The 20324-nt window shown below is 37.4% G+C and overlaps 1 protein-coding gene across 4 annotated transcripts; it reads right to left on the bottom strand.

The window, feature by feature from the left end:
* Positions 1-523: 523 nt before the first annotated feature.
* On the bottom strand, positions 524-13753 carry brdt (bromodomain, testis-specific). 4 transcript variants are annotated; one of them, XM_005727220.2, is made up of 20 exons: positions 13686-13753; positions 9287-9557; positions 9016-9153; positions 8613-8748; positions 8298-8434; positions 7652-7993; positions 7432-7560; positions 6308-6505; positions 6038-6219; positions 5631-5920; positions 4675-4785; positions 4416-4601; positions 3123-3178; positions 2857-3031; positions 2427-2497; positions 1930-1990; positions 1729-1835; positions 1256-1428; positions 807-1023; positions 524-696 (listed from the first exon to the last, which is right to left on the bottom strand). In XM_005727220.2, exons 2-20 carry the CDS (start codon positions 9476-9478, stop codon positions 628-630), a joined length of 2970 nt encoding a protein of 989 aa, XP_005727277.1. In that variant the 5' UTR covers positions 9479-9557; positions 13686-13753; the 3' UTR covers positions 524-627. The 4 variants fall into 4 exon arrangements, with proteins under 4 accessions (XP_005727277.1, XP_005727279.1, XP_005727276.1 ...); XM_005727222.2 differs by lacking the exon at positions 13686-13753 and adding an exon at positions 13348-13548 and having other exon boundaries at positions 4693-4785; XM_005727219.2 differs by lacking the exon at positions 13686-13753 and adding an exon at positions 13348-13546.
* Positions 13754-20324: the final 6571 nt, after the last annotated feature.

The following is a 20324-nucleotide window of genomic DNA, read 5'->3' as shown; positions in this document are numbered from 1 at the left end:
TATCAAATGCTAAGTAAGGACTAAATCCATTTGCACTTAAAGCCCCTTTAAGATGTGCACGACTTTACATTCACCTGATGGCGCCTCAACATTTTGTCAAGTTGTGCCAAAGAGCACCTGGTCAGGTTTCCGTAATGCTTACAACATCAATCTCGCCAGGTCTTTCCCACATCTTTGGGATGCAATAACATGTACATAATAGCATTTGTATCTCAACAGTTTAGTTTCAAAAGTGCATTAAGATTAAAATGTTCCTCTTTTAATCCTCTCAGCAGCACTATAAAACAAACAGAAGGACATACCGTGCAGAGAAAACTAAAAATTTTTTTCCAACTACTCCACTAAATAAAGACGAGCATATTAAAATATGCTTGTTGCAAAAGTGGAAACATTGTGTGTATACTGTGGTTTCCTCCATCGCTGACATGTCCGATCAAACTCTCTGCGTGAACATTAACAAAATTAACTCTTAACAGTATGATGAAATGATGTTTGAAAAGGGCTCAAATTACTACCACCCCCACAAATGAAGCATTTATTTTATTAGGTTTAATGACATGTACAGGGCATCAAAGGGAAAAAAACTATCAAGACATCAAACACGTTTCAGATAAATCTCCGCCCAGTTTAAAGGTCAAGGTCAAGCTCAAATCTAGTCATGACATCCCGTTGCAATGTTAGGTCGATACCAGTCATCTATATAAAAGAGAAAAACAAACAGCAATACAGTTTAACATGATATTTTTTACCAAAATCAAATGAAATGATACAAATGGATCACTGAAACAGATACAGAAGGTACTCACTGCTTCTCGCTTGCGACGTTCCTGCGCTCTTTTGCGGGCCAGCTTTCTTTCTTTATCTAAAGACGACTGTGTGATTAGAGGTTGCCTTTCTTTAGACCTTTGCTGTTCAACATGTTTGGGAGCATCCAAGGGACCTTCTGTGCAAATACTTCCAGGCAAACCCGAAACTTCCTTAACAGGCTGTGGGTTTTGTTCTGATTTACATGGGACTTGTAGACTAGAAGGAGAATACCCAAGTTACTGACTTTGCTCTCTTTCAATCAATTATTATGTTTTCAGAGAGAAAAAATATATATCTTGGCTTATAGCAACTAATACAGGCACTCAGTAGTTTTGGCATCTTTAAAACTTTGGCCAAAAGGCAACAACTGTATGCCAGACAACTTAATTAAATCTACCTGTTAATTTAAATTCACATCGAATGCTTTAACTATTAACTGTGTGAACACCTGGTCTTTTCAGGAGCCTCGATCTTTTTGCTTTCATCCAACAATTTCTTTTTCAGTAGTTTTTCACGAAACATCTGGAAGATCTCTTTTGAGGAATTGTTTGGAGGTAGCATCACCCTCTCTCTCGGTCTTCCCAATCTCACCCAAGGCTCGGTGTTTTTCACCACAATATCCTAAGCAAGGAAAATCACAATGTTTAGATACATTCACTTCAAACATTGGTGTGCATTTGTTGGCATCAACCAGCTAGGTTTTGGCCACTAGAGGGAAAAAACACAAAAAAAAGTTAAGTTGTAATAATTTAATGCCTTCTGGTGGTGAAAACAGCACATTTGAAAGTATTTGCACCACTTTCTAATGAATAATGCACATAAAAAGCAGCACATCCTTGAACATTGATATAATTTCCAGCTATATCAGCACATAAAAGTAAGATAAATGATCATGACAGTTTTCTGGAGTATTAAACCAACCTTTTTGGGAATTTGGGGTTTTTCACCCTCAGCAGATTTACTCGCAGCATCAGTGTTAGGCACATTAATCAACTGCTTGTCAGGAAGATCTGCAGTGTATCTGAAATCTGCAATAATAAAGTTAACATTTCCTAACATTATGAAGAAAACGGTAGTTTTTAAAGATGGTGATGTAATAATAAGTGATTTAAAGCGACTTACTGGGTGTTATTTCGTCTTTGGATTGCAGAGGGCTGTCTCCAAGAGGGGACAGCACTGGACCCTGCAGGAAAAGCAAATTTTGTTTAAAAACCATAGCTTTCAACTATGACACATGGAATGGGTGGGTGCAGTTTTTTCCACGTGGCTAACTCATGCACTCAAATTATGAAGGCTCCAAATTGCTGAGAAAAAACCCCCAAACAAACAAAACATATCCCTACATAATGCAATAGTAAACTGCTGCTGGGAAAGATGGCAGATTCTGCTAGACTACACGTTCTTAATAAAGGTCTCTTCATTATCATTTCAGGCACGTTATTTTTTTAAATCAGCTGCTGGTACTGACGTTGGCCTGTTCATAGTAGTTGCAGCACATGCCTACACATATTTCCTAACATATGATAAAACATGTATCTAATATCTACCCCAAAAGCTGTTACAAAGCAGATTTTGTAAAAGTTGCCTTTGTGTGCAGAAATGTGCCTTTTTTGACGTACCTCAAATCTTGCAGCAGCCCAGTCCAGTAGCTCTATGGGAGATCCCATGGGGGATAAAAGTGCAGACAAATCTGGACAAACAGTAAATTACAGGAGTTCATTCTCAACTCATTACAATGACACAAGAAGCAGATTTCTGCACATTTATTTAAACACATGTGCTACTATTGAGTAAAACCAACTAAAGGCAAGCATGAGTATTATATTCCAAACCAGGAGCGGGGGGAGGGTAAGGAGGCGCTAGTTCTTTGTCTGGCCTACCAGGTAAATGGGTGGTGGTAAAATCAGATAACTGTTACTGTACTTTTCATGGTGGGAAAACTGTTAGTCCTGAGAAATAAAGAATCTTGTGGAAAGATCTTTTCAAGAGGCTGGTAAATCTTTTTTTACTTTTGGACAAATGTTGCATTTGTAAAGACAAAAACATTACCTGGAGGCGATAAAGTGAAGTCATCACAGGTTAGCGCTGCATCGTGCTGTGCTGGATGTCCTTCCCTGTTTGCTTTCTTTACAGACTGCCCATTAGCAAGAAGCTGACTGGTCTTGACGGATGCTTTCGTCAAATCTGCTCCTCCCAACATCTGTTTACCAGCAGCATGTCTCACCTTTGACACAAGAAATTACAGTCTTACTTATCAATGTAACCCGCCAGCTTACATTGATCTATTGAATAAAGAAAAAAGAGAATCTTTTTACCTTTTTATTAACATTTTGGCAATGGTCTTTAGATTTCCGCTTCCTCTTTTTCAGCACTGAAAAACATTGACAATAATAACTCATTTTGTGCCATAAATTGGAAAAACAAGACACCGTGAAATTTATAACAATTTGCTTTTCACACAACCTTCAAGAAAAGCTAAATAGTTCCAAGTGTTAATTAATTATTCATTTTTTCACCTGGACTTTTAAGCAGGTGGTTGCCCAAATAGGGTTAATGAAGTTTCGCTAGCTGGTATTTAATGATGTGCTACGTGATCGCTAGCGACACAGCTATGTTAGCATAACATAAACACAGTGAAGCTGGAGAATGAACGCTAACTTTTTCCCACTCGATAAAAGTTAACGTGAGGGTTCCCGATGGTTAGGGACAAATGCAGTCGCATGGCAGCATGCTGTAAATGGACCAAACTTCAGTCAGGAGAACAACTGAGATAATCCATCTGCAATACGAGGTCATTCATATACTGCTGCATGGGCTGGGCTGTAGTTACATCGTAAGGTTTTAAAAACTGAGCTTTGAAATGAATAGCGGTAATAAAAAGCGAGAGAGGCTGACAGTGATCACTGACTGTTTTTAGGGGCTTTTTGAGATTAAAAGAACAAGATACAAAGCATTAAAACGGGTTAAACAGCCTTATTAAACGCAGGGTAGTTTGGGCCCTGAAGCAGGATTCATCATGTCATCATTTAAAGACCGGATACCTAAAAAAAAAAAGTAGCTGGTAAGCATATGATTAGATTTTTTACTTCTTTAATTTAGGCTAGAGCCTCTTAAAGTTTCCTGTTCAAACATCATGAAAAACAAGCTATTTGAGATATCTTCGCAGCATAAAATAAGAATAGTTTGTTACATAAGCTCTCATTTATTTTTTCCTTAAAAAAAAAAAAAAGAGAAAAAAAAGCAATAAGACCCTGTCATCAGAGAGATGCCGTTTTTCAGCCTCGCATAAATTTACTTTATGAGTTATGCTTTTTCTGTTTAATGGCACCACTATTATGCAACACACTTCAGTGCCTACTAAAACAATGAAAAAAATACCCCCCAAAAGACCGAGACTTTACTGCAGCTGTCATTGGTACAAACATGCAGGACTCATCCATGTCAACAGATTACAGAAAGGTGTGTATGAAATGTAAAAAAAAGAAAAAAAGAAAAAAGAAAAGAGACCTTTATAATTGAATAAATAAATAAAACAAATTAATGAAAAAAGGCACCCATGTAAGCAAGAAGGGGAAAATGAGATGGAGAAGCTGAAGACAGCACCAGACCTGATTCAGTGTCCCTGGCATCACAGGCGGTAGAAAGACTACTCGAGCTGCTGCTGTCGGATGAGCTGCTGCTGTCGGATGAGCTGCTGCTGTCGGATGAGCTGCTGCTGTCGGATGAGCTGCTGCTGCTGCTGCTGCTGCTCCCACTTGAGGAGCAGCTGAGACCAGGAGAGGCCACGACTTGAGCTGTTAACACAAGACTGACATTTTTACACTGTCTCACACGTGGAAGTACCATTGCAACAAATCTGTTTCTTACCTGATGACCTCTTTTTACCATTTAAGTGCTGGTCTTTGCCGACAGTCTGAGACGTTCCGCCATACTTTAGTTTTGCAGTCTGGATTGCTCCTGTGGGTTTGGGTCTTTTTTCTGAGAAGCACGACATACAGGTCATCAACAACAGAATTGAAAAATTATGTTTCTATTTAACGTAACATTGTTTTTATTGTTTAATTATTTTGCTGTAAATACTATAATTTTATCAGTTTGTGTTGATAAGTAGAAAAATATCAGTATAATTCCCATTATTTTCCAGACTGGACAGACTTTTTTTTAAATCTACTCTTCAGCCATTTTTGAAAAATTCATGCTAGATACATTTGTGGAGCAGAATTTTGGTTTCTAACTACTGAGAATATCTTATAATATAAATATTCATATAGTGCAGCAGTCTCCAACCCCCGGGCCACGGACCGGAGTCGTTTGGTACCGGGCCACGAGAGTTGAGGCTCGGGTGTGAAATGTATGTTTTTCAGGGTTTTTATTGTTTTTTAGCGTTATTTTGTTATCGTTTTTATCGTTAACTCGGTCTTCCTGGGTCTTTTCACTTGTGTTATGAATAAATCTTATTTTCTTCTGTACCGGTGCTAGTTTTATTTTGTTGTATTTATCCACGACACCTTAAAAGCCGGAGTTTATTTATGCTACATGATTCCATACATTTTGCCTCATATTTTTGATGTCTTCAGCGTGTATTTAAAAGGCAGAAAGTAGTAAAAATAAACAAAAGCCATTAAATGAGTTGTTGCGTTGTGTCCAAACCTTTGACTTGTACTGTATGTATAAAGACAAGCATATACTAAACCTAATATTTCTTTTACCATTACTGGACAGATTTTGACTGCTTGACCTGATAAGCAAGCACTGTCACTGTAAAGACACTTCAAGTTTAGCAGACTAACTTGTATTTTCTGATTAAGTCACGCTGTACTTACTTGTTACATTCTTGATGGATTTAGTCAGACACTCTGCGACGAACCTCTGCAGAGCTCGTAGTGTGGAAGGCTTGAGCATGTCAAAGTCAACTTCAATCTCCTCCAGAGTGGAATCTCGCAGACAAGACTCCCTGGTGTGGATGATTTTCACCAACTTGCCCAGTTTGTCACCAGGCAGCTTGTTGATGTCCAGTTTTAACTGTTTCTTCTCCTGGTAAGTAATTGGTGCCAATGGGGCTGAACCCTCATCTTTCATGGATTCACGGAGATTAGGAGGTCTGGTTTCTTTCCTATACATACATATGAAATATTTATGTTTAGTTTATATAGTAGCATACACAGCCCAACAGTTTATGTTAGGTAAAAAAATACAAAAAATATTGATTGATTAAGTGGGGTTCACTTACAAGGAAGAGCTCCTGCTGGGTGCGATACTTTGAACAACAGATTTGTATTTAAAGGATTTGTTCTTTAGTTGAGCTATATCCTTTTCCCTTGATCTCTTTTCCTTCTTCAGCTTTTCTCTCTTCCTTGATTTCATCATGGGATCCTGGACAAACTTCTTCAGCTGCTCACTGACAGCCTTCAACTGAAAAGCGAGCCATTTAAGTTAACTATAGAGCACTGAAGTAATTTATTTCTCAAAGCTTGCTTGTTACTGTGTGCGCAATACTGACCTGATCCTCCAGATTGGCAAGCAGAATGGCTCTCCCTTCTGATGAAAATTCTTCCTCAGATGATGAGCTTTTGCTGTCAGAACTTTCTGAAGTTGACAGACTTCCATTTCGGTTTCCTTTTCCCTTTTCTTGCCGATGTGATGTCTGACAGGACTCTGCTTCATGGGGAAGCTTCAGATACCGGGCCTCAAAAACTTCCTGTTAAAACAAAATATTTTTGCAGTATTGTTAGCAATTACACCAACTGTAATTCGTCAACTGACATAGGTTAGTCTATACAACTGTTACAGGGGCATGTCAAAGCAAGTTGTATTTGAAGGCCTTTTGTTTTGTTTTTTGGGGGGATGATTAGTGGCAAAAATGCTCCATCATGCACAAAGAAATTGTAAACCACCCCTATTGTACAAAAAGTGCTCATAATCACAGGATAGTTAGACAAGCAAAGACACTTTCCTCCTAAAAGTCCACACTAGTTGTTTTTTTTTTTTGAACATTTTGCAGCTGCAACTAAGTGAAAAACTATTTATCTGGGGGTGTTTTTAGAGTTCAATTTAAACTGGTTCAAAAGGTGTATGTGTGGAACAAGTTACTGCTATGACGCACTCTAACATATAATAAGCATGCTGTTGTTGTGCTTCTGTTTAGCGTCTTGTACATGTGGCTCATGATGATACAACACTGTAAATGGTTTCAAATTATATAACACTTGTTAACTGCAATGTTCTCAGAAGTTAGCAAACAGCAGTTAAATCACTTAAGTGGGAATCTGCTCAGGAGGAGGAGGAGATTTCAAGTTTAGCACCTAAAACACATTTGCTTTTTAGGCCCAGAGCCCCATCCCCGGAGGAAGCAACCAGCAGCAATTTGGCAACCAGGGATAACAGGAAGTCGATGCCATTTTGCAAGCTGAGGTGTGCGGGTACAACTTTAAGGCATGTAATTAAAAGACATATCAACTAGTGACCAACAATAAGCAACCAACCAATGTCGGACAAGTGAATTTCATTTGATGTGAATGCGGCTTTAAGGACATGCAAAATGCATGTGAAGTTAAACATAAAACATAACTTACATTTAAATATTGTCCTACTGATTTAAGAAATCAATAAATTGATAAACTGTACCTGAAGTTTTCTTGCCATGTGTACCACCTCATTTGAAGGTGGATTGTATTTGTAACAGTTGGAGAACATCAAGCGAACATCGGCAGCAAACACTTTTGCATTTCCGTACTCTCGTTGATCCATCTTTTTCTGAGGAAGTAACATTTTTGTTGAGAAAACTGATCTACCATATACTGAAAATCACATTACATGCTTCAGTTAATCAGCTCAGACATTTTACCTTGATAGTACTCAGGTCCATGGGATGCTTGATGATATCATGGTAGTCATACAAACCCAAAGCAACCGCATCAACTGGCACATAAAAGGGCCATGCATATGCAGAGTGCCTCTTTGAGAGCAGCTCCTTCAGGATATCATTGCAGCATCTGAGCTGCTCAGACAGTCTGACCTTCTTGGCCTCAATGAGAGGCAATTCTTTCTTAAGACGCTTGATGGGCCTTCCACTGCCTCTGTGGGAGATCAGCATACAAGGTGCTGAATGTTCAGCAGGGGAGACTTCACTGCTGGTGATCACTGAGGTGGTGGTGGGGTCTGCTTTCCGCTTGAGACCTTTTTTGCTCTAGATATTAAAAAAGGAAAAAAGCAGTGGGACACAAATAACAAAAGTGACATTTAAAAGTTTGTTTTAAGGCAGAAAAACAATCAGTAATAAATATGATTAATAGCTTCTGACATCATTCGTTAATGATGATCATCTATATGCGATGATGCATTTACTATACTAAATGCATGCACTGTTTGAGGTCTTTGGTTAGACAATCGCATAAGGAACCGTTACTAGTACAGCTAAGTTTATGTAAAACGTTTATACTTAAATAGAACACTGCATGATTTTATGTATATTCTGAAAGTTGCTCGCAAACCATTTCGGTGCTTAGTGTTGAGTCAGTTTGTGCAGAGAGCTGGATGGGTAGGCTCGACTGAGGGACATCTGGAGGAATGACTGTCACAGTCTGCTGAAGAACAACCTCTGACATGAGGGATCGGTGCTTTAATGCATCTGCATCACAGGTGAACAAAATTTTATATGGTGAACAAAATCAGTGCAATTTTAATATCTTCCTGTGGTAACATCGTAATATCATTTTTGAAGTTTCTCTTTCTCATTTAAAATTTTACAAAAATGATAAGACAGGACAAAATGACCCTGCATTACTAGTTAGGAGCATGCAACATACCTGCATTAGAGTGTTTCCCTTTTTGTAGGTCCTTTGTAGTGACTTCTACCACAAACTCTTCCTGAGGCATTTTAGAAAGTTTCTGCAGAAAAAGCTTTTCGAGGGTTTTTGCCATAAAAACAATATCATCCCCAGGCTGTGGAAAGACAAATGATGCATTAAATAGGAAAAAAAGGCAAATGTGCTTTTGTGACAGTTTAAACTGCTGAGATGCATTCCAATACTGTTAAGCACCAAAAGTTGCACAAAACAAAAGTGTGACTTTGTTATTTTTTTTGTCCAGCTTTTTTTCATTGTAGGACTACTTCTGATTTTTGTACATCTTGCTTCTGTGAAGGAATATGAAATGTGCTTTGTGGTTACATTTTGGTATCATACAGCAACATAACTATTATCATCTTACCTGGTTGTACAAATAGCAGTTGGTGAACATAATATTGAAGTCTTCTATGCAGTTAACTGCTTGCCAGTAGTAACTATTCTTTAGCCGCTTCTTAATGGTGCCAAGATCCATTGGATTTGTAATAATTGTATAATAATCCTGAAGATAAAGACATGAACATGAAAACATGCCTTTCTGAAGTGTGGCTCATGAAGACAGTTTTAGGTTCAAACATTAAATACACATGACTGCATTCTTACTGCAGTGCTACAACTACAATTTTACTACTTACTGGGAGACACAGTGCCACTGCATCCACTGGCTGATAAAAAGGCCATGAGTATTGATGCCTCCATAAAGCTTGGAGTGCCACCTTCTCCAGATACTGTAGCTGATTGGTTACACGTCCAGGCCTCTTGGAATTTATGACCTCTGGTGGAGGGGGATTTCCACTCACAGGGGGGCCGACGTTCCCTTCAGACATTGCGATATCCAAATTGCATGCAGGGGGAAAGCCACCTGGAAATTGCTTTGCAGAAACTCGATGCTCGTAGCACGTTTTCCTACATGTCAAGTGAAAAAAGGAAAGCATCTGCTGATTAAACCAACAATAATATAACAAAACTACTTTACTACAAGAATGCCGCAAACTAGTCTCTCGACCCCCTAAATTCTTAAAAATTTATATTGAGCATTAATATTCCCCGTGACTGCTATAGCATTCATATTCTTGATATAAAATTGAAGACTTAAATGTCAGATACATATAGGTAAAATTAAGTATTGAACATGTCACCAGTTTTCTAAGTAAATATATTTCGAAAGATGCTATTAACATGAAATTCCCCCAAGATGTCAGTAACAATCCATCCATTTCACACGTGCAAAGAAGTCAAACCATAAATATCCATAAATTATGTGCAATAATGAGAAATGACACAGGGAAAAGTATTGAACACATGAAGAAAGAGAGGTGCAAACGGGTATGGATGTCATGACCCAAGCTGAAATCTATCAGTAATTAGAAAGCAAGCCTGCCTCTTTATCAGCTGATATTATTTGCAGTCCCAACTGAAGGCCTATAAAAAGAGGTTTCATTACCAAAGTATCACACAGCCAATAAATAATATTAAAAAAAAAAAAGAAGTTGTAGTAGTTGTAGTCATTACACAAGAAACATCCCTTGATATGTAAAACTATTGATCGCACTTAAGACCTTTGCAACCTTGTTTTTGCAAAACATACTGATGGCATCGTTTACAAAAGAATTTCTAAATGAAGGTTCTAGTAAGCAACGTTGTGGCCATAATCTGGAAGTGGAAAGAACACCATTTCAACATGAACCAGCCACAACCAGGTGTTCTTGGCAAGATTTTAGACAGAGGAGTGAAAAGAACGATCAGCTGTCCAAGAGCCAAGGACCACTTGTGAAAAGACCTGGAATCAGCAGGTACAATGGTTCTGAAGAAAACAGTAAGTAATGAAACGAACTGCCATGGCCTATATGTGCATTTACCATGGAAGACTCCATTGTATGATGAAGCACTTTTAAAGTTTGCTGAACAATATTTATACAAGCTTGTGAAATACTGGGGAAATATAGTGTGGTCAGATGAGACCAAAATTGAACTCTTTGGATGCCACAATACACGCCATGTTTGGAGGTCAAAGGGCACTTTCTATTAGCCCAAAACACCAATAGTGAAATCTGGAGGTGGGGATATCATGGTGTGGGTCTGTTGGATGGAAAAAATTACCAAGACATTTTTAATTAAAATCTGTTTCCATCTACCAGGATGATGAAACTGAAACAAGGGTGGACATTTCAGCAAGACAGTGATACCAAATGCAGAGCCAAGGAAACTCAATTGGTTTAAGGAAAGAAAATTAAGCTGCTTGGACGGCCAAGCCAATCACTCGACCTGAATCCAAATCTATGGAAAGAACTAAAGGTCAGAGTTCAAAGCAGGGGCCCAGGGAAACCTGCAGGATTTAACGACTGTGTAGAAGAACAGCCCCTCCCCTTTTTTTGTAAAAAGTATCAAACAAATTAAGTTTACAAAAAAATTTCATTAAGTGCGTTCAATACTTTTCCCTGCGTCATTTCTCATTTTTACACATAATTTATGGACATTCATGGTTGGATTTCTTTGCATGTATGGACTGGATGTGTTGCAAATTTCTGGTGAGAATTTCATGTCAATAGCACCTTTAGATATATCTTTATTTAGAAATTTGATGAAGTGTTTGATACTTAATTTACCCACTGTATGAAAAAAAAGGTAAAGCTGCAAAGGATGAATCTTTTTTCTCTTAAAAAAACCTTAATATCAATAAATGAGTCTAACAACTATAGTCTCTTCAGCAGAAAATGAGTATGTACAAACACTTCTTAGATTTATAGCAGAATCAAAACAGAAAAGAAATATTTAAAAAAAAACAACAACAAATAACTCTTTAAGAATGGAAGCTTAGGAGAGGCTCATTTGTGCTAGACACATGTAATACTGCCATCTACAGCATCTCTCCAAAACTGCTCCAGTGCACATTTTACTTCAGATGAAGCAACAGTATGTTTGCATCCTTTAAGTACACTATGTGGGTCTGATACGTTGGGGTATTGTTACCCATCCTTTTCAATCATACATTAATGAGCATTCTAAATAGTTAAACATATACTGGATTACTGGAAATGGTCTTATTAATCACTTAGTTGTGGTTTCCTTTTAGTGCTGGCTGCCAGCAGTTATTCAGGGCCTGTTCAAGTTATTCAGTGTGATACTGAATTCAACATTAAAAAGAGGATAATGGCTTCTACAAACATATGTACCATAAGTGAATTTGTCCCCTCAATGTGCTTGGGAAAGTAATTTGTAAATGTGGTGACTAAAGATCTGTGTAATGATGATGATGTACAGATTCACAGTTGTAAACTGTGTGCTGAAGGAAATATGTTGGATTGCAAATTATACATGTATAGGTGACAGGAGTCTGGATTTTGCTCATGTTTGCAAGCTAAGTATTTCTCTGCTGACCTCCTTTGTAGATAATAATGATGATTTGAACCAAACACCCAACATTCCATCAGCATTTCTGATGAGGCAGTAGATGGATCAACAGAAGATCCAGATGCATCTCTGAGAAATAATTTAATTGCATGATTTTCAGATACCCTTTATCTGCAGTAGATTAAAAAATTTTAAGGCATTCACGCCTTTTGTTCTTTACTGGTTTTATTTTCTCTGACACACCAGATGCCAAGTTATCAGCCAACAGATCACTGGGAATTACCTAGTTTGATTCCTGGTCAACCTGTGTTACTTTTTTTTCATAGATTAAAGTGAAGAAATTTGAAAAGGGCATCTTTTTGCAGCAGGCTGAGGGTAAAGATACAATTCATCACTTAAGTAAGGTGCCTTTTTTATGCTTAAATGATTCATAGGTCGATGTTATAACAAAAAATCCCCTAAAAATGGTCAGGTACAAGAATTGTACTGAAATTGAGTTAAACGACAGCCAATGTCCATAGAAATACTTTGAAAGGCCTTCGGAAAGCCTGGAGAGCTATTGCTGAATACAAAGAAAGTCTGTGTGCATGGAGTAAAAGATCGACAAATTAGGGGCAACTCACGACTCATGCACAGTACTAGGCATCAGTATCGTAAATTTAAATTAAATATTTAATGTTAACTATGTGTTATTTCTCTACCGATTAAAGTGCTTCACGTCACCTGCTTTTAAGCAACGAGCAGCCAAGATCTTGGAGAGATGCACAGGAGTGCGTCTCTCGCCCTCTGTCAAACCAATAAATGGCAGGCACATTTAAAAAAACCAGCTTCAGTCACGCCCACCGGTTAGTCCGCCTGCCTGCTAACGTTACCAACAGTCGGTGTACTATACCAAATAAAATAACCACAGTTGCCGCGTACTAACGGAGCAATTTAAGTAGTAGCATTTTGTATTTTATGCACTAACAACCTTGATAATGTGCTAATGCTCCCGGATGAGTTTGGTCGTCAGCGCTAGAAAGTTAAACGCTTTGTATTTTTCATCTCTGCACATTTTAGCAGTTGAATCTTGCACAAAAACCCCCCCTTAACAGCTAGTCTGTAAATTATTTTCTTCTTTTCAACGCAAGTCGCTTTAGGCAAGCATTTAACGCGGCTAAGCGCGCTAATAACCGAAGTGTTTAGAAGCGGTCACGTTTCATTAGTCTTCCTATCAGTTTGATGACTTTTATAGAAGTCCAACATATTGGGAAATTAAAATTCACCAACCACCATAATACAAGTTTGCTCTGGTTATCATCACCACTACCTTAGTCGTCGTCTTTGTCGTACTAACAAACATTACCTTACGAGATTTCGCGGAATCCTGCGTTCAACTCTTCGGTAGTGGACGTTTCTAAGGCAACCACTTCAAATTTATACACCTCTGCTCAAGACTCCAGACTTGATTGGCCTATATTCTACCTACCTACCAGTGTTTTTCTTTGAAATAGTTTTAAAAAATGACATTAAAATCACCGTCACACAGCCTCCTGCAAAGTGTTTAGCTAACTGTTTTTCTCTTTAAACCATGAGTTACAGATTTATGTTGAGCGTTCCCAACAAAATGGTAACTCGATAACATCCCAGTACATTATCGGTTGCTTCCGCTGAGCAACTCCTGCAAATAATAATGCCACTCGCCTGGTTTGTGAGCCTGCGAAAGCAGGCTGCGGACTTGTGGTAACTGTGGGGGGAAACGTGTCTGTGGCTCACCGGGAACACAAAACCGGGATCTGGGCGGAGCGATGAGTTTACGGGCTGACTCAGAAACGGGAAATTTGCCTTCATTAAACAGAACTAAGCTGCAAAACAATTCTCAGCAGCGAACATCCCTTGCGTTACGTCTACTTGATTTATTAAGCGATTTTGTCTATCGTCTTCGTGTTTTTTTTTAAAAGTATATTTATAAGGAAACAACTTGAATTACGCGCCTTTACTCAAAGTTTTCATTTAATTTTTTTGTACTTTTGAAAATGCAACGAGACATTATAATTTCTAATCAATAGTAAACAGTTTTAAGGGCTTTTCTTAGTTGTGAAAGGAAAGTGGAAAATATTAGAGGGCTTGAGGTGATTGTGACTTTTACAAGGATCACCTGAAGCAGACATAATTTTACTTCCTGCGAAATGGAAACAGGCCTTGAATTTAAGTTGAAATTGAGTTAACATTTAAAAATAACAAAATTGGTGTTATTAAGTACGAACAATTAAAATAAAACAAGACTTCAATGAGTTTGAGTGTGTCTATGCAGTGACAATAAAATTGCCAGGACTGGGTCAAATTTCTTCATTGTGTAATGCTATTTAATACAAATTTGTCCAGAATTCACCAAACACCCCCCCCCCCTCCCCCCCTTTAAATATTTCCAATCTTGTGTTTAAAATGAGTTTGTGCCAAATGAAATGCTGGAATCTAATTACCCCTATTAAAAGGTGGAGGCTGTAGGCTACTATACCACAACAAGTGGATTGCTGCTTCTTTGGTGGAATTTCTTCTTCCTGCTGCTGCTCTTTTTAATGAAAGGAGAACTTTGCTCTTAGAATTCAAGTGGTGCATGTTTTAAATTTTCAATTATTTCATTAATTAATTTAGTGGCAATATTCTTTCTAATTATTCCTTTCCTTATTATTGAACCTGAATGGTCAACTCAGTGCTTTTAGGTATGTAGACATGGTGAAGATGACCTGCTGAAGTTCAAACTGAGCATCAGAATGGGGAAGAAAGGTGATTTAAGTGACTTTAAACATGCATGATTGTCGGTATCAGACAGGCTGGTTTTGAGTATTTCAGAATCTTTTGATCTACTTTGATTTTCGCTCTAGGATTTACAGAGAATGGTCCAGAAATGTCAAGTGAGCAGCAGTTTTCTGGTTGAAAATACCTTATTAATGTCTGAGGTCAGAGAAGAATGGCCAGACTGCTTTAGGCCTATATAAAACAGAGGAGCTACATTAGCAAAGTTCAAACTGGGTGCCACTCCTGTCATCTAAGAAAAAGAAATTAAGACTCCTGTTTACACAGGCTCCACAAAAACTGGACAGAAGATTGTAGATCAGCATTGTTTTGCTTTGTTTTATTACATTTTGTAGTTTTTTACTGCCTTTGGCATTGTAAACCTACCACCACTTTTTAAGTTCTTCCATGTTAAGTACATTAAGTTTGCTTCTAATGAAATCTGATATATAGAAAAAATTGCCACTGTGATTAGAAAATTGTGAAAAATTTACCTGGTCTAATGAGTTCCAATTAGTAGTGGAATATTCGGATGGTAGAGAGCATGGATCCATCCAGCCTTGTATCCATGGTTTAGGCTCGTGAAGGTAGCATAATGATATAGGGGATGTATTACATCTTGGACTCCTTTGTACCGCGTGGTCATCATTTAAACTCCATGGTCACCATGTTGCTGATGCTGATGCTCGTGCTATCCCTTTTATGACTTCAGTATAGCCTTCTCATGGCTGTTTCCAGCAGACTAATGCACCATGTCACAAAACTCAGTTAATCTCAAATTGGTTTCTTGAACATGATGAGTTCACTATTCTGAGATGGCCTCCTCACTCACCATATCTCAATCCAATGGAGCACCTCTGGGATGTGGTTGAGCAGGAGATTTGCATCATGGATCTGTGGCTGCAAATCTGCCGCAACTACACAATGCTATGATGTTAGTATGGACCAAAAACTCTGAGGAATGATTCAGTTACCTTTATCATCTTGTTAAATCGGTACCATGACGAATGAGTGTAGTCCTGAAGTCAAAAGTGGGAACAACCTGGCACTACCAAAGTGTACCTAATGAAGTGGCCGGTGAGTGTATTTGTGCATGCATTTTTATATGTATATTACCTGTTTTCTTTCTAAGGTAATTTGTAAAATATTGTATTTTTAAGTCTTTTAGCCTGTCAGTAAAAAGGAGTATAAAACTAATTCGACATTAGTCACTTGCACCTTTTTTCCACAAGATGGAGCCATGGCCAAAAATGTGTGGTGAAATTATACAGCTTCGAGTGCAAAAGGAGGCGGCATGTTGCTTTCCTTTATGTCCCACATACCCACAAATTATTTAACTGGAATATTCACGTTTCTGTTTAAATGTCATTATGAAATTATTGGCTGTCATTTAAACATCTGGAAGTAAACTCAGAACATAAACATCAGTTTGTTTTTTGGAGGTTTTAGTTTTTTTTAAAGGCTCACTTGCATATCTTTGTAAGTAAAAGAGATTTTTGACTGTAGTCTAAAGTGAAAACACGTGTTTACATGTATATTGTAATTTATATAGCATCAAACTAAATTTAAATGCAAGAAGTAGACCTTTTAGGAACTGAGGCAGAAAGGGGTGTTAAACAGTCTTCAGTATACCAATAAAAGACCAAATGCAAGGAAGTTTAGAAAGTGAAAGGTATAGGCAGGCAGAATGAGTTTTGAATCTGAGCGTAAATACTGACACAGTGTGAGTTCCCCTGACAATTACCGGAAGCTTGTTGAGAAGGGAGGAGGTCATAAAGGAAAAGGTTCTGCCCTGCCCATGTTTCAAAAGTGAGGAGAAACAACGGGTATTTGTTTTTGAATGAACAAACATAAACTCAAAAGAAGTGAGGGAACAGACACTGTTTACACATCTAACTGCTTCTAATCAGAAGTCAAATAGCTTTAATGCTACTTTATGTTACTTGGAAAGTACTTGTCATATTATTTTCAGGAAAGGCTGATTTACCACATTCCAAACCTTTAGTGATCCTAGGTGATGCATTGTTCTGTATTAGCTAAGCAAATGTTAAATAATCAGGATTAACTCTAATTCAAACAACAACACATCAAGACAGACATGATGGTTAATATAACTTACATTAATACCAAAATGACTAGAATATTTCCATTTTATAAAATTGAGTATTTATGCGTTAAATACAATTTGATGGCATTATTACTTTGCTTAAAACTTTTAATTTATTTACTTTTTAAAATTCCCACCTAAGATGATCCTAAATCCAGTAGCAACTCCAAAGCTATAAGGCAATAAATAATATTTGGCTCTATTCAGATGACAATAAACGTCTTTTCCCTGTAATTCCAGTGGGATTCTAACCCAAACTTCATACACAGCGTAAATAAAAGCCTGACAACAATCAGCCAGGAAATGATGATCTTATTAAAAGTGTTCTAATTCTAAATCAATTGAAAACTATAGAGTTGAAATATAGCCATGCTACATTAATTTTATTCTCAGTAGTTGGGCTGAGAATGTCTCGTGTTTGGTAACCCTTGAAAAATGTTGTCGGGTTGCCTTTTAATAACCGATATGGCCTGTTCCTGGAGCAGGGTTTAGTAAAGGATGGCACTTTTCTTACCTCTGCTTGTGCTGCACGTATTACTATTTTTAATGGTCTAACTCCTTCACTGAAGAGCAGAAAAACATGCTGAGCAAATCCCTACCTTGCTCTATACCATCCATAAGAGGGCAACAGAATCCATATTTTTATTATGCTACACTTTATGTTGTGTAAATAAAATGCAATTTCTTATTTTTCACCCTATTTTTCAGTCCAAAATGGGAATAAGAAATACTTATTCCCATTTTGAAACTTTGAACTAAATCTACTAAATATCCTGTTGTGCATCACATTTAAACCGAGTGACAGAAATCACCACAAAACTCTGTTTTTCTAAAGAAAATTGCAAATTACAAGGAAATCTCTAATGCAACTCTGGTAAAATGAAAGTCTTTTAATAACAGATATGAGATGATCTCTAAGAGTTCAACAATTTTTTTTCCCAGGTGACCTTTAAACTATATGTGAGATTGACAGAATGTATTTCTTATGTCTTTTTTGTTTACCTTTATTTAAATAGTTAAAAAAAATAACCTGGAAAAATTTGAATATAATTAAAATCTTTGAATAAACAACAGACTAAATGAAAGTCTAAACTTTTGAGCACATTGAGGGACTTCAGAATCTCATATGTAAGTTTACTGGCCATGCCCGAAGGGAGAGGTGCTGCCAATCTGTCTGGTTGCTTAATAGCTACGTTAAATTAACATTACAAGAAGACTTTTACTATGCTTTCACAGCTGACTACTTTGGAGGAAAAAAATACATGTGCAGATTTGTGTGTTCACCTGCTGCATTATTGTCTTCATATGTTGTTACCAGATGGAATATCCATTCATCTAACTTAAGATGTCTGGAGTGGTCTAGCAGCATTTGGTTTGGTTTTAAAATGAATTAAAAGCAATAGGCCACATTTAAATAGAAATCAGATGTGTTTCTGCAATGATTTAGGAGAAAACCCCCAGTTTTACCATAAAACTAGTGCTCTACAGTAAGCCCTCTCATCTTTCCTGCTACTGATAGGTATTTGAAATCAAAGTGAGAACATGTGAGATGCTGTCCTGGTCAGTAGTCAAAGACACCGTGCTGTACCAAGAGCCAGCTGGAATGAGGCTTTAACGTTGGCTTTGCCTTTTTTTGTGGCCTTTGTGTGACTGAGAAAATGTGGGGCAGAAAATCCCTTTTCACTCTATCCATCTGATAACACACTGCAATCCAAGTCAACAGCAGTCCAATAACAACCCTGCCCTGCTCAAACGTTTGGAGTGTCCAAAAACATTGCTGAACCGAGGACAAAGCAAGGGGGACTATCGCTGTGATAATAACTTATTCTTTTCATTCAAAAAAATATTGTTTCAACCCAATTCAAGATAAAATATTATCAGAGAAAAAAGGCTTGTCTTGCATAAAGTACATCTGATTTTGGTCTTTTTGGAATACTTACAGAAGCAAATATTTGACCCTCTTTAGAACAGTGGCTATACCTGTACAATGGAGGCGTCTAATTGTTCTTCTGAGATGACTGCTGAAAATATTGACTACTGAGATGCAGTGTGTTTGAAAGTGGGGGTGTGTTGTCAGGTGAAAGTACACTTCATAAAACCTTCATTGCTGTTCCGTTAACAAAGGAAAAGCACAATACTCTGAAATACTGATATCATATGTGTTGTAGTTATACTTCACTACTAACAGTGTTTTGTGACACTTATTTTTTGTGTTTATCCACCTTGTAAAGGACATTGAAAAGGTTGCGCTTTAAACTTGACCACTTTATATTCTGCATATATTTATTACTGTCTTCATTCTGGCTTTGAACACATTAATCTGCTTTTGTTGTCTTTTGAAAGATTACCTTTGCCATAAAAAGGAAATGATCCTTCCAGTATAAAAAGAAAATCATTGTCTGTGTCCTTGAAACATCATGTAAAGAAGCCGAACAAAAGAGTTTATTATGGGTAGTCCATTACTTAACATATCTGTATATGTAATTTATATTTACTTGTAAGAATACATTAACCACATACAGCAGTGATAGAAAATAACAATACTGCAAAAATGAACATGTTCAAGCCCAGATTGTCTAAAACTGTAATTTTTCTTTTGCGTGTAATGCAATTCAGCCAAGATCACTTATTATTTCATGCGGTGACACTTGGTGGCACTCAAAGTAGAGCAATATTAGTGAAAAGCATGGTTGGTCTTGACAGGTAGAGCAATCAACTGGGTCAATAAAGAGTCAAGAACGGGAGTTACATTAATGGAAAGTGAAGAAGCTTCAGATTGCTCATATCTTTGATGCACCGTTACACTTTCTATTCCCCTTCATCTCAGCTGTATTCACAACCCTAACACAGTGTAAATAAACAAAGTGGAACACTTTAACGGAGACATGCATATGTATGAGATGTAAAATAATTTGATCCCTTTGAGCGTTTCCTTGTCAACTCTCAAAAGCAGCACATCAGTGTGTTTTTGTGTGTTTTCCACAACAAAAGTTTCCTTCCCTCTTGTCACAGGTGCCATCTCATTAGTGGTGAATCACTAAGCTGACATTTATGTTGTACCAAGTCACACAGCATCTCCTTTTTGCTGGGAGTCTGATATCACAGCAGAGCAATTCGGTGTTTGTTTAGCAGCGTACGAGAGATTTCACACGCAGGAATCGCTCCGCACACAGTTTAGTGCTTGTGATGGGGGTTGCAGGGTGCTGAAATAAAAAGGATGTGACAAAAAAAATTCTTGTGAGAGCTGTAAAAGAAAAACAAAAAAACAAAAACAAAAAACTTCCTAATATTAGAAACCGCTTCAAAATATTTAAACATACAAATGACTGAGATGATAAATATGAAACTAATACATAAGAATACTTTATTTCTAATGAAATGATCACAATGACAGCCAAAAGAAAAATAAATAAATAAATAAATAAATAAATAAATAAATA

Source organism: Pundamilia nyererei, unplaced genomic scaffold (genome assembly GCF_000239375.1).
Source record: "Pundamilia nyererei isolate P.nyererei 1_Seehausen unplaced genomic scaffold, PunNye1.0 scaffold00023, whole genome shotgun sequence".
In the NCBI taxonomy this organism is placed as follows: Eukaryota; Metazoa; Chordata; class Actinopteri; order Cichliformes; family Cichlidae; genus Pundamilia; species Pundamilia nyererei.
This window is presented reverse-complemented; position numbering and strand designations above follow the sequence as displayed.

Coding starts and splice junctions, on each gene's coding strand:
- brdt (XM_005727220.2), bottom strand. CDS start 9,478: ATGTCTGAAGGGAACGTCGGCCCCCCTGTGAGTGGAAATCCCCCTCCA. Junction 4,786..5,630: donor ATCCATCAAGAATGTAACAA/GTAAGTACAGCG, acceptor CGTGCTTCTCAG/AAAAAAGACCCAAACCCACA. Junction 4,602..4,674: donor TGGTAAAAAGAGGTCATCAG/GTAAGAAACAGA, acceptor TTGTGTTAACAG/CTCAAGTCGTGGCCTCTCCT.